The following is a 15160-nucleotide window of genomic DNA, read 5'->3' as shown; positions in this document are numbered from 1 at the left end:
TAGTGGTGGTGCATCCTGGGATAAGAAATAGCTCAGCCAATAAGAGGCCTCGCTCTATAGCATAAGCGTGCAGTCGAGCCGAGGGATCGGCTCCGAGCCCATCAGTACAGAATGTAGGCGAGATGGATCCCAAACATCTAAAGTTATGGTAAGTACATAACTAAAAGTTGTGGGAGCAATGGATGGAGAATAACGTTTTGGAGGAGTGAGATTTAAGGGAAGCCAAAAATTGCGTAATTTATGTAATGTTGGATTGATTACAGTTATACAAAAAACATACCTGATGTACAGTGTTTGTACATTTGTATGTTTGCGCACATCTTAAGTGATAATTCAGTAAATGTCTTAAAAATAGTTTAACAATCTTCTTTGATCCTTTTTTTGTGCTACTTCCATTTCTCTGTGTTCTCTGACTTTCCATGTGCTCATATTTCACTGGAAATCGAAAGGAAAAATGTTTTATAAATTGAGTACTAAGTATATGCAGGCTTTTCTCCCTGCCACTTTATGCTACTGTTAAACACTTTAAAGGGCAAAAAGATATATTAGATAGATAATGGTTGAAACAAAGATGGCCACTGTGAAATGGTAGGAATGTTTTGTTTGAGAGGCGTCATTCTGGGTCTTCACAACTGTGTGCTATAACTAATTTGTTTTAAGCTGTAACTATTTTGTTTTTTGCTGCCTGCTAACAATGTTTGGAGATTTAACAGCACAGAATGTTTAAAAATAAGATAGCAGTACTAAATATTTTGGTGAATCTCAACTATAGTTACCAGTCTTCTGTTATGTTTGAATCAGCATAATTTCTTTGCAGTTAAATATAAGAAAGAAACCAATAAATAATGGAATCAGTTTTATAAACAGAAACAGTCTTGCATTATATTTAAATCAACAATATTTCTTTGCAGTTAAATATGAGAAAGAAGCCAGTAAATACTGGGATCAGTTTTATAGGACTCACAAGAACAAATTTTTCAAAGACCGTAATTGGCTGTTCACAGAGTTTCCGGAAATCCTTCCATACAGAAAAGTTACCCAGCTAGATGAAGAAAACAAGTCAAATGAGATCAGAAATGTCTGCACTTTGTCTTCAGAGAGCAAAACATTGTATAGTCAAAAATCTGTGCAAGGCACATGTGGCCATTTTGAAACTCCAATTGTCACCTCTAGTGATTCAACAAGGAAACATAAGAGCAACAAAACCAGCAATGGAACACATTGTATGACGCAGAACACGTTTCCCATAGTTATAGGAAATGGACAAGACCCAGTAGAATCTGAGATGACGGATGACAGAAATGCATCATTCAGAATTTTTGAGGTATAACTTGATGACTTTAATTAAGTATCTAAAAGTATATAGATAATACAGTATCAACAAACAGCAAATTAGGCATTATGGATTGTTCATTGTTATCCTTTCAAAACTACACATTTACATGCACTGCACTGCACAATGTGAGAAAAAACAGCATTTCTTGGTAGTTTGACTTGCCTTTCAGATCTTTCTGATACAGTGATAACTAAAGTGCCCCACTACAAGACTACATGCAGAATGAAGTCTTTGCCATTACAGATTTTATATAGTGACAGAATTCCCATTTATAACTATTTTAATACAGATGCCCACCAGTATTTATATTCATTCAAGTATAATGCTTATTCTCAGCTATGCACTGTTCTGACATTTATAATAAAATATAGAGTGTTGACTGTCTCTCAGGTCATCACTCAGCTACATAGACACATTGGACAAGCTCATTCTAACATTGATCTTAGACACCTACAAGTGATACTTAAAAGTGGTAAGTTTTAGAGCCGTCATGTTATCATCTCAGAGCCATCACACAGATTAAATTCCACAAAAGATAACAATATGTGTAGTGAAATACATTCTAAAGTTAGACAGAATGCTACTCATGTAACAGTGGGCCTGTACAACTCTAAAATGTATAAGATGTTATCTCTTCATGCTAATACTCACCAGTGTCTTGCATAGCCAGCAAAAATTTCACTGTGCATTAATTAGAGTAAAATATATACAATCTAACAATATCTGTATATATTTATCTGTATCTAGCTATATATATCCATATCTGTTTATATTTAATGTATGTGTATATATATATATATATATATATATATATATATATATATATATATGAGTTTATTACTTTTTATCTAAGAAACTTTTTATTTAATCACAAAATATCTAAAAATTTCATCGAATGCACATTTACTCTAAAACACCCTTAAGTTGAATCACATTACATGTAAAACTTCATATATAGCAAATACTTCTCCACAGCTTCTTTTTTGCAGGGGGCCAAACCCTTCTTACATTCCATATCCCTCCTCACTTAAATATACTAACTCCACAGTCACACTTCTGTGGAGAAAAGAGAAAATCCTCACACAGTGAATCACTGCTGGCACAAAAACTCAGACTTCTAGCAATAGAGAGGGCATTAGCAAGGCACAGATAATGATCAGTGCTAATTTGCATTTTAATTACTTTTTTTTTGCTTTAATTCCTTTAATCCAAGACCATATCAGCAGTGATTTTTTTATTACCTTACACATTTTTCTAACAAATGTATTTCAGTCATTTGTGTTTTCGATGAAATGTGTTCAATTGTGACATTATTTTTAGATGAAATGTGCTGCAAATCAAATGTGTGTGTATATGTATATATATATATATATATATATATATATAAATATATATATATATATATAGATATAAATATATATATAGGTTGTTCTCTGTATGATCAAATGTTCTTAATTTAATGTTATGTTGATGTAAAGAAGAAATTCAAACAGAAAGAAAATCGAACACCCAAAATATTGAAAGTGCAAAAGATTAAGAAAGTGAAAGTATTTCTTGTCCTGATCTTCACATTAACACCCTCTGCATAACACTAGCCTTAAATTTGTCTGAATAGTGGCAGTGTTATGGGAAGGTTTTTATCAAGGTAAGGTATGGGGTTAGGATTGGGGAAATATAGAACATTAGGGTTAGGATTAGGAATTGTTATTAAGATGGGCAGGGATGCTCAGCTCTGCATTTATGGTGTGTCCATATCATTGTGCTTAGGTGGATGTATGACGTACAAGGTAGGTACCTGAGCTTTGCAGACTGACCAGATGTATGAGTATGCGTGGTAGATAAGTCCTGTTTGTGAGGAATATTGCAAAAATGGTCTGTTTGAACAGCTATTATGGTAAGTTCTTTACTTGGTTACTGTTTGTGGCTTCCTTGCAGTAGGACCTGGAGGACAGACACCTTTTCATTCAAGTAGAGGAATCTGTTCCTGTATGCATTTCACACCAACAACTCTTATTTCCAAGTGACTGGAAAAGATCTGCAAGGAAGGACTCAGCAGAAGTGTAGCTAAGGTGGGGAAAAGGAGACCACCTCCCAGGATGTAGAGTGTTAAGGGATGTGATTGGCGTTCAGTACAATACCGGCATTTGCTTTGAAGAGCTGTAGCACTGTGTGTGTCGCAGGTACAAACTGTAGCAAATGTAGCAAAAAGTTAAATTTTGTGCTCTTCAAGTTGAGATAGTTTTTTTTTTTTTTTTTTTATTGTTTGGGGCACTAGATTGGAGAACTGCCCCTGGCGAGCACCCAAATAGCTAGCTTAAACTCTAGGACCTTGTATAATATACCGGCAACATGCAACATTGGTTTTCAGTGGTGGTGCAGATGAACAAGGAACCACCTTATTTCCTGCACAAAGGATAGACCTGCTAACTCGGTGGTCCTGAACCATGGTCCATCCCAGTCTAACGGGGCTCAGGCTGACAGCCTGGATGATAATTCATATCAAGCACCTTATTTCTTGAATATGCTAAATATATTGAAGAAAGACAAAAAACCTAAAACAGACAAAAGTCATATCTGGCAAACTGGAAGAGAGTTTCCATTTGGTTCAAATGGAGGAACAAGGACCCACTGGAAGCAGGAGTGCCTTTTGTTCTCTCATGCCTATTAGATCATGCAGGACTGTCTCACTCCTCTGTTAAGGTGCATGTGGCTACCATTTCACATTGTATTCCACTGCTTGTATCCTGGCAAGTGATATGTTGATCAAGCAACTCATTAGAGGAGTCATTCACTACAGGTCACAGAAGAGAGCCCTCCCTTTGTCTTGGGACCTGAAAATTGTCAATGTCAGTGGTGCAATAGATAGCCTACTTGCTTTTGGTGCAGAAGGCTGTGGGTTATATTCCCATATCAGGTAGACTGATTGTTGACAGTGTATTACAGCACAAAGGGAGTACTGCACTCCTGAGTGTGTGCCATCCTTTGGACGAGACATTAAGCCAAGTCTGCATCTGCTTGAATTGATGGTAGCTCAGGCGGATATAAAAAATCCCATGACAACAATCGAAAGAATAGGGGAAGTTCCCCGATGCTATAGCCAAGTTGCCCCTAGTAGTATAAATATCACTTCAGGTTTAACCGTAAAAGAGGCTTAGTGTGACTATGATAAATAAATAAAGTAAAATACATTGTCTCTGAAACCTTTTGAGCCAGCTGCATTAGTACTGCTAAGGTAACCCTTGTGAAGTACCATTTTTTTCTGATACATGTGCCATAAGGATTCCAGAGCTGTAAGTCCATATATGCAAGGAGCTGTTTAATACCTTACTTTGAAACAAGGTCAGTCTCAGAAAGAATGCTTCCTTCATGCCTAAGAGCTTGTCTCAACCAGGCTATCCAACTCGCAGTGTTTTTCCCAAAACCTCAAAACAAAAGGGAAAGAATCCTGTGTATCTGGATATCCTCAAGAAATTGTGATATTACTTAGATGGGACCAAGCCCATGAGGCATATGAACTGGCTGTTCATGGCCTTTGTGTGAGCTGAAGAGCGTAAGCCAGTATCTAAGCAAAATTCCTCCAAGTGGCTTGCTAACTACGTAGTTTTTTTTTTGTAAGAAAAATGTTAGAACCCTGAAGGAACACTTTAAAAGTTCATTGCAAAGGACAACCTCAACATCAGCAGCCTTTTTTCAGATATGTCTCCATCCAGAGTATTTGACAGGCAGAGTAACATGGTCATTTGTGTACATATTATCAAAGCCTTAAAAGTTGGATCTGATGTTGTCAGTTTTCATTCAATCCTCAACTGTTGAGTTTGGATCCGATCCTCGGATCTGACTCGGGCATTATTGTAGCTCGTGGCCACCAAAATGCTGTCAAGCTCCTCCGTACCCATAATGCACCAACTCCTAAATCCCCCAGATCTTGTTTGCTGCTTCATGAATAAGATGTGGTCGCCATTTCAGCTCTTGAGTTATATTTAAGAGAGTTTTGTTCTTCAATTTATATTATAACTATAAATTACGAGAAGTCTCAGTTGCAACCAGCTCAGTCCTTGGAATTCATAGGAGCAGTCTTCAACATGTTGTCAGTGACAGCTTCTCTTCCTCTCTCAGGAGTACAGACTGTCAGATTCCAGGTCAGGAAAATAATCCACAGTACCAGCATTTCAGCCCAGTTGATCCTTCAAGCCTTGGGGTCATTGTCAGCTGCCATAATCTTAGTTCTGCTAGCAAGATTTTACATAAGGATTCTTTAGTGGATGCTAGCAACTCAGTGGTCGATTCTTTGCCAGCACATGTCAGCACAAATAAGAATCACTCAGGCATGCAAGACATACTTCTCATGGTGGATTCAGTCAGACCAGGTCCTACAGGGCCGTCCTTTTATTCTACCTCAACCCAAGGCCATAGTGATCACAGACACTTCCCAGAATGGGTGGGGGTACACTTCCTGGGAAAAACAGTCCAGGGTACTTGGTCCCCAGAAGAGGTCACTTTGCATATCATTGTATGGCATCTAAGTCCAAGGAAGTCATTGTTACACTGTATTCGGCATTCATCAGACCTGTCATTGAGTACAGTGCCCCCGTTGGTATGTACCTAACCAGACATATCCAACAACTGGAACGTTCACAGAGGTTCCTCACTAAAAGAATACTGGGTGTAAGTAATATGTCCTATGCAGACCACCTCAAGGCCCAATCCCTGTATTATGTCTGCAGGCTTTTAAGGGGAGATCTATGCCTGGCATACAGGGCATTGTCAGACCCACTCTGATGGACCTTCAGCATATCCACAAAACAAACAGTACCACAATTACCCATTCTGAAGACGTAAACCTTGCCTGTGATGTGCATAGGACCTGCTGGGGAGATAGGTATGTATCCCAGAGGATACATACCTAACAGGCTCCCCTTCCATGTGAAGCAGAGTTCCTCCCTAGTCCAATTCAAGTGTAACTTGGACAGTTGGATGGGAAACTGGAAATTCATCCCTGGTTTGGCACTTATGTCTCTAATGGACATAGGTAACCTGTAAATGGTTCATCTCCCAGGCCCATGCTTACACTTATCCAGGGTATCAGAACTTGTCAGAAATTTGGGATGCATGGCTAGGCGTAAAAAGACCCTTGTGGTTGTTAGCCTAGTAAACACCTATGAACCTATGAATGTCCTAGAGATGAGAAAGAGGCACTCTCCTGCTAAGACCCCCGTACAAAGATCCTACTTCTCCATGGGATTTGAACTTATTACTGCAAGCCTTAATTCAGTCTTCCTTTGAACCAGCAAACAATTGTGATCTTAAGTTCCTGACCTGGAAAACTGTTTTTGTAGCAGCCATTACCTCTGCTAGAAAAGTTTCAGAACTTCAAGCATTGTCTTCTAAATCTCCCTATTTGATCTTTCATAAGGATAGCGTTACTTTACATACCAACTCTTCCTTCATTCCTAAGGTAGTGTCAGAATCCAATATTAACCAGTCCATTAATTTGCCAGTCTTTTTTCCTAAATTTACAAACAAAGGTGAATATATGCTGCATTTATTGGATGTCCACAGACAATTACGTTTTTACTTGCATAGAACAAAAGAAATTAGAAAAAACAGATCAATTATATGTGCCCTCTACAGACAAAAAATTGGGAAAACCAGTTGCAAAGGTAACCTTAGCTAGATGGCTGACAGATTGTATTTCATTCATCTACATCAAGTTGGGTCTAACCTTACCAAAACCTTTAAGAGCTTAGTCAGCTAGGTCCATGGCAGCTTCTTCAGTGTTTCTATCTAGGACTTCCATGGATGACATATGTGCGGCTGGAACCTGGGCCAATCCTCATACCTTTATCATTCATTACAAACTGGATCTGGTCTTGAGGGGAAGGGCAGCCTTTCGCACAGTTATGCTCAAGAATATCCTTCCTTAGAGTTCACCTGGGAATTTAGGTAGCTGTAGACTCTGTCCTAACAGTTGAGGATAGAATGAAAATTGACATCAAATAAAAAAGTTATGTACTTACATAACGTTCCATGGATGTTGTCCATTTTCATTCTTCCTCAACTTCGTGCCCACCAACCTCCATCCTTTTTCATTATGGACTTCTGTGAGAATGAGAGATTATAAGGACACCACTGTGTCCCATGTTCAGCTCCAGATAATGGCATTTTCTGTCAAGAATATTATATTAATATTTGTTTCTTTATATCAACCAGCAAACAATATTTGAGGAATGTTGGGGGTTTGTACATTATGGGTAGGGAGGAGCTTGAGAGCTTTTTGCCGACCACGAACCATGGTAACAGCCAAGTCGGATCCGAACCTAACAGTTGAGGAAGAATGAAATTGGACAACACATATGGAACGTTATGGTAAGTACATAACTTTATTTGTGGTCTAAAAGCATAGTGAGATTTGGGGATGTTCTTCGTGTTTCACTGTTGCAGTCATTACATTTGGGTAATCCTGCTGGCATGTTGCCCTCAGTCAGCCAGAATTCCAAAGTCTTGGGTCCTGCGTCGGCTGCTGTCGCCCCTTCCCTGACGTCAGGTTGTCAGGGGTATAAAAGAGGCAGCCGACACCATTTTATTCAGTCTTTCTTGCCACGCGGTGCCCGAAGCAGAAGCAGTTCGCAAGTGCCGGTTGGCCTACTCCTGAGATTTTCGTGTTCAAGTTTCAGACCCGAAGTCTTTTATAAAGCTAAGTACCCCGTTGGGCAAACTTTTTTCTTGCTCCAGACCGATGTCAGCAAAAGTTAATAATTATATTTCTTGTGGAAAGCAAATACCTCATAAGGACTTTCATTCGTACTGTATTCCTTGCCTAGGCCCTGATCACAACGTTTCTGGTTGTCGGTTTTGTGCTAGATTTAACCAATGCACTATTAAACGTCGGTATGATTTTATGATTTTGCTTTAAACTATTTTGGACGCCGGTTTAATTATCCAGAAATGTCGGTTAGCCACCCCACTATGGGAGTTCACAAAAAACGCAAAGAAAAAGAGAGAGATAAACAAACGAGGTCCAAAACAGACGATGAAGCTTCTCCTAAGCCAGTCACCGGTTCTCAGTGAAGCGCTTTTGCAGCCCCTGACGTCTGCTACTTTAGAGTCGCAGGCCGCTACCGACTCCCACGTGGAGTCGGCCATGCCGCTGGAAACTCAATGTATTGGAGCCTCGGACACTATTCCCTCAGATGGGTCCGGAGCCGTTGAGCAGGCACCGGCTTCTGAGGGTGTATTCAGACCTAAATATTAAACTGACTTCAGCTTCAAAGGCAAAGACTAAAGCACCTTCTAAAGCAAAGAAACAAACTCGAGCCACATAGACAGGCTTCTATGCCCAAAAAACAGATGCTCAAAATGGCCGAAGACTTGATTACCTTGATCAGGGGTTCCCATTCCCCTCCTGACACGAGGCCTAGGCAAGAGACTGACTATGAATCTTCAGATCAGGTTTCTATTTCTTCTGATTCCTCTTCTGATCAGGAATATTCTCCCCCCCCCCCCCCCCCCCCCTATGAGGAGTCTGATGCTGAAGAATCTATACCTTCAGCTTCTCCTCCAGAGGACTATTCTTTTGGGGAAAACTTGCATACCATGAGGGAGCATTTCCACTGGGAGAGCCAAGATTTTTCAGAATCTAAAAAGAGGCTCAGAGATTTCCTTTTACTACCTCAACACAGGCCTGTAGCCATTCCACCTGTGTTAGACATTGTAGATGATGTGTTTTCGGAGTCTAGTCTGACCCCTAACTCCTTACCTCCAGCTCCTGCTAAGCCTGACAGATATTACAGGGTTCCTGACTCTCATAAATTCCTTTTTAAAAACCCTGCTGCAGACCCAGAAACTATTTCACAGGGTCCCAAAGGAGTTAAGGCTTCCGCTGCAAAAACCCTACCCCCTCTGACAGGGATTCTAGGGCACTGGATAGCTGGGGAAAAAAGGTTTACACATCTGCAACCTTGGCTATAAGGGCCTTAAACTGTCAGTTTCATATGCTCAAATATCAGCAACATGTCATGGCATTACTTAAACAGAAAATGTTGTTAAACTCTGAATGTGCAGAAAACAAGGAAATGCAGAATTTATTGCATGCAGCTGAACAAGTTGGAAAACATACTTTACAGTGTGGTTTTGATTCTTTGGAGGCCTCCTGCAGGGCCGCAGTTACGGGTTCAGTAATTAGGAGGCATGCTTGGTTAAAAGAACAAAATCCGCCTGATCGTGTCAAAGTTAAATTATTAGATGCATCTTTACAGCATAATTCTTTGTTTGGGGTTAAGGCAGAAGAGATGTTAAAGAAAATGGAGGACAAAGCTAAATCTATGCAAACTGTCAAAGATTTTTTACAAGTACAGCCACCTAGGTTTAGTAGACACTGGCCTACAAAGAATTGGTCCTTTCCTGTATCAGACAGACCTCAAAGGGGCAGATCCAGACGCCCTAGAGGCAGATCCGAGGCGCAAGGTTCCTACAGGTCAAAGCAATGGGGTGCTTCTACCTTCAAGGTTGGAGAAGACAAATCACAGCCATACAGGAAACAGTCCCAATGACTTCCCCCCTGCCTGCACCAAGCACTTATCTCCTGTCAGCACCCTTAGGGGGAAAATTAGCACTTTTTTCTCAAATTTGGCACATTATAACCCAGGACAAGTGGGTTCTAAATATAGTGTCAAAAGGCTACAAGTTCCATTTCCATACCCTGCCAAAGGCAAATGGCTGGCCAGATCTGCCAAAAAATCAATGGGCAGAGGTGCAAAAACAAGTCTCATCCCTCATGGACATAGGGGCCATTCAACAAGTACCAGAGCAAGAGCAGGGACAAGGATTTTACTCAAGACTGTTCTTGGTACCCAGAAAGGACAAGGCCTGGAGACCAATACTGGACCTATCTATTCTGAACAAATTCCTGGATATACCAAAATTCAAAATGTTGACTTGGCAGCACCTTCTGCCCATGCTGGGCAAGAATGCTTGGCTTGTGACTTTAGACCTAAAAGAGGCATACCTGCATGTCCCAATCAGACAGTAATGCAGAAGATACCTCAGATTCAAGGCAGGCTCAATGCATTATCAATTCTCTGCACTGCCCTTTGACTTATCTACTGCGCCCAGGGTCTTTACAAAGTGGCTGGCACCAGTAATTGCATTCTGCAGACAAAGAGGAATACAAATACATCCTTACTTGGACGACTGTCTAATTCAAGCAGAGAACACAGACATTCTTCTGCAGCATCTGGCGTTTGTGAAAAGACTTCTAACATGCCTAGGGTACACAGTCAACTAAAAGAAATCAAAACTAGTACCCTCTCAAGAGATAATATTCCTGGGTGCAAGCTTAAATACAACTGTCCAAATGGCTTATCTCACGCCAGACAAACAAAGGCAACTGACTACCTATTTCAAAATGTTGGCAACAAAGGCCCAGTTATCTGCAAGAAAAATTCTGCAGGCTTTGGGCTTCATGGCATCCTGCATCCTACTAATACCATATGCAAGACTGCATATGAGGAAACTTCAGTGGTACCTAAAAGGTGTTTGGACTCAACATGGACACAGCCTGGAAACTGATTACTCTCATTCCCTGCCTGCAACAGGAGTTTCGATGGTGGGCGAAGGCTTGTCACCAGAACAAGGGACAGCCATTCACATTACCCCCAGCCAGGCAGACACTAATGACGGATGCATCAGATTATGCCTGGGGGACCCACATGGCAGGAAGATGCATTCAGGGCACATGGTCCTCAAACCAAATGCATCTACATATCAATCAAAAAGAGATGCTAGCTGTTCAAAATGCCCTGAAGGCCTTCAAGGACCAACTTCATCCAGGACAACTACTGATAAAGACAGACAACACCATGGTCATGTGGTATATAAACAAGCAGTGGGGCACACATTCTTACCCCCTTTGCAGACTAACCATGACTTTGTGGGACACAGCATTGACTTACCAAGTACATCTGCAGGCACAATTCCTGCCAGGAAAGGAAAACACTCTGGCAGACAAACTAAGCAGAAACTTCATGGATCCCCACGAGTGGCAGCTGGATCCACAAGTCTTCAGCATGATAACAAGGAAATGGGGATGCCCGGACATAGATCTATTTGCTTCCCCTCACAACTACCAACTAAAAAGATTTTGCACAAGGACTTATCACAGACAAGCATTGAAAGTGTACGCCCTATCTTTCAGCTGGAAAAACCTATCAGTATATGTCTTTCCTCCACTGCTTCTCCCCCCCAACGTACTCCTAAAGGTCAGACAGGAGAAGCCAAAGATGATACTGATTGACCCAGACTGGCCCCGCCAGTACTGGTATCCAATCCTAAGGAACTTGTCTCAATGCCCAGCTTGGACCTTACCTCAAATACCTCATCTACTGTCCCAGCAAAACAATCAGATCCTGCACAGCCAACTCAGTACTTCAAACCTGGCAGCATGGCGGATAATGTAGTCATTCAAACCACACCTCTTAGTAAAGCTGTGATGGATGCCATTTTGGAAGCCAGAAGGCCTAGTACTAGAAAATCTTATGCTGGAAAATGGAAGAGATTCTGTGCTTGGAACCAGGCACAAGGAAGTGATACAGCTGTAGGTTCATAGGTTGGTACTAGGCTATCAGCCCTAGGGCCTATACAAGCCTAGCCATAACAATTCCCTGGCTTTTTCTTCCCACACTATTTACTTCGCTGGACCCCTGTCTAGCAGGGCGACTGATGTGATCCCCGGGGTGAATTTTCTTTCTTCCATCCAATCGTCAAGGTTCCTTTTGAAGAGGGCCAAAGAGGCACTCTGCTTGACATGTATGGGCAATCTATTTCCAGAGTCTGGGGAGTCTGTGGGTCAGGAACCTATCCCTCCAGCATGTTTTGTTTATTGTGATGACAAGGTTTAGATCCCTGGAGCGTGTGGCTCTGAGGGATTGGGATTTCTTTAAGTGTAGCATGTCCAACAGCTCTGGGTTTGACATGGCCTTGTATGTTAAGCAGAGATCGCCTCTGAGTAGACGATATGCGACAGAGTATAACTGGAGTTTTTTAAGGCGGTCAGCATAGGGCATCTGCTTTAGGCCTGTGATTCTTTTAGTGAGGTATTTCTGCGGCCTTTCCAGTTGTTGCAGATGTCTTGAGAGGTACATACTAAACGGGGTGTTGTATTCTATAATGTGTCTAATGAAGGATGAGTACAGTGGGACAAATGACCTCCTGTTTTCTGGATGAAAAGCCCTTAGTGATGAGGTGTGCCACATAGAAGGATTTCCTGACTGTTGTGGCTGTGTGGTTATCGAAGGTGAGACCACTGTCCACCTGTGTCCCTAAGTCTCTTATCACACTTTCGGTGTTTAGTGTACTGTCACCTGTATGGTAATTCATGGATACATGTTTTTTCCCAAAGGGGATAACTGTACATTTCTTGGCATTGAGCTTGAGCCCATGGCTCTGGCACCAAGCATCTGTTTCTGTAAGGCCCTTTTGTAGAGTATCCACATCATTTGGGGATTCAATAATGGCTCCCAGTTTGCAGTCATCTGTGAACTTTGTTAGCCAGAGTCCCTTAGTGTTGGCCTGTACTTCAGAGAAGTAGATGCCAAACAAGAGCGGTCCCAGGACTGATCCCTGAGGTACTCCACTTGTCACTTGTCTGGAGCTGAATTTGGAGTCTGCTACTTTTACAGTGTGGGTTCTATCAGTAAGCCAGTTTGCAGCCCATTGAGTGACATAGGGATTAATGCCCAGCTTAGTAAGTTTATCTACGATTCCAGAGTGGGGGATGGTGTCAAAGGCCTTGGCAAGGTCTAGATAGGCTGTGTGGACCACCTTACCCTTGCCCATGGCTCTGGAGACTGATTCGAAGAAGTCAGTCAGGTTCAGGAGACAAGATCGGCCCTTCACGAACCCAAACTGGGTGGGGTCCAGTGTTTGAAGGTTGCCAATGTCTTTGTTTATAAGTTCCATGATAGTATGCTCCATGGCCTTGCAGATAAGGCTTGTCAGACTGATGGGACAGTAGTTTCCGGAATCCAAGGTGGATCCCCCCTTGTGGAGTGGGATAACTGTAGCTCTGCGCCACTCAGTGGGCACAAAACCTGAGGTGAGGCTACGATTAAACATGACACTTAGGTGAGGTGCCAATTCATATTGTAGTACACAGCCCGGGATGTCATCTGGTCCCATGGATGCTGTATTCTTAGCTTTGGAGAGTGCGTTTTTTACCTGTGTGGCCATTATTTCCGGAATTTAGCATTTGGTATTGAGATGGGCCATTTAGGGGGTGAGGGGGGGTGAAGTTGGCACTGAATCGATCTACCAGGATATTGGCAATATCCTTGGGATCAGTATATTTAATCACGAACCAAACTACTGTACAGACCAAGTAACTGCAAAATATCCAAAAGCCACAGGACCCGGAGCCAACTAAAATCACCAACGAACTTTAATATTCTTTAATTTTAGATTTGTTGCTTTTTAAAGAATATTAAAGTTTGTTGGTGATCAGTATATTTAATGCCATTCTGTTTTAGCTCAGAGCATATTTGAGCATTGCCATTTATATTCTTGACATAGTTATAGAATGCCTTGTGGTTGTCTTTGGAATCTTTGGCAATTTTATTTTTGTAACTAGCTTTGGAGGATTTTATGAGGGATCTCAGTTTCTTACTGAGGCTGGTAAGGGAGTTTTTTGCATACTGAGATTTTCCTCTTTTCTGCAACAGTTTCTTCCTTTTGTTGTAAAGTTTGTTTATGGCAGGGGACCACCAGATTGGATTCCTTTTTTTTTTTGGATGAGAGCACCTTGGTTCTGTTTGGGATGGCATGATTCATGCATGAGTGGATGTGCTCATACAGTGCCTTAGTGTAGGATTCATCAGTTGAACTTTCAATTCCCGTCTGCATGGGTGTCATGAAGTTTGTCACTTCTGACTTGAGTAGCATGAAGTTGGCTTTGGAGAAGTTTTTTATGGAGGTTTCCTTACTGGGGTGGGGGTGGGATGTGGATGTTAAGGGTGATTAGCTTATGGTCAGACCTGACTAACGAGGGGGTGACCATAGGTGTGGAGCATCGATTTCCCATGTTGGTAATGACCAGGTCTAGGATATTGGAGCCCCTGGTGGGACTATGGATTAGTTGATCCAGGGCATTGGAATTTATGAATTCCAAGAACCGTTGGGCAAAGGTGTTGGTACATGAGTAGTTTTCCCAGTTAATGGCAGGGTAGTTAAAATCACCCAGTATTAGGGTGTTTGATTGTATCTTAATATTTTCCAGTATGTTTAGAAAGGTGTAGTGAGAATCTTGGGGTATGGTGTGGGATCCGTAGCAAGCTCCAATTTGGATTGCAGTCTTACCTAGTGTTAGTTGCACCTGGAGAATTTCAGACACATTGTGTTGGGTAACTAGCCTGGTGGTGTGAATATCCTTGTTGAATATTGACACTCCTCCACCTTTAGTGTTTCGGTCTTGGTTTGGTGGCCGAAAAGTGTGGTAAGAGTTATAGCCTGGTATTGCAGGGGTGCTCTCTGGAGCCTTAAACCAGGTCTCAGTTACTGCACAGATATCGATGTTCTCCATTTTTAGGAGTGCCTCGAGAGAGTGCATTTTGAGGTTTAGACTTCTAGCATTGAGTAGCATTACCTTCAGATTTTGCATGCTTGTACCTGTTATTGTGGTGGTTTTGTCCTTTGAACTTTGCCTAAAAAAGGCACTATAGGGGTGGCAAGAGCCTTAGCCAGTAACCTGAATCCCAGAGGTGACAGGTGCAGACCATCTCTGGCAAAGCATCGTGGTCTGTCGATCATGTCGTCCCAGGCATACAAATACTGGAT

The 15160-nt window shown here is 41.7% G+C and overlaps 1 protein-coding gene across 4 annotated transcripts in view; it reads left to right on the top strand.

The window, feature by feature from the left end:
* The window catches only part of METTL8 (methyltransferase 8, methylcytidine), a 1591180-nt gene that overhangs the window by 556178 nt on the left and 1019842 nt on the right, over positions 1–15160 (top strand). For all 4 annotated transcript variants that reach the window (XM_044075524.1, XM_044075523.1, XM_044075522.1 and 1 more), the window contains one exon: positions 912–1324. In XM_044075524.1, the coding sequence (XP_043931459.1) occupies positions 912–1324 (413 nt within the window). The remainder of the gene's footprint in view (positions 1–911; positions 1325–15160) is intronic.

This window comes from Protopterus annectens, chromosome 6.part1 (genome assembly GCF_019279795.1).
Source record: "Protopterus annectens isolate FY-2018-M chromosome 6.part1, PAN1.0, whole genome shotgun sequence".
In the NCBI taxonomy this organism is placed as follows: domain Eukaryota; kingdom Metazoa; phylum Chordata; order Ceratodontiformes; family Protopteridae; genus Protopterus; species Protopterus annectens.
This window is presented reverse-complemented; position numbering and strand designations above follow the sequence as displayed.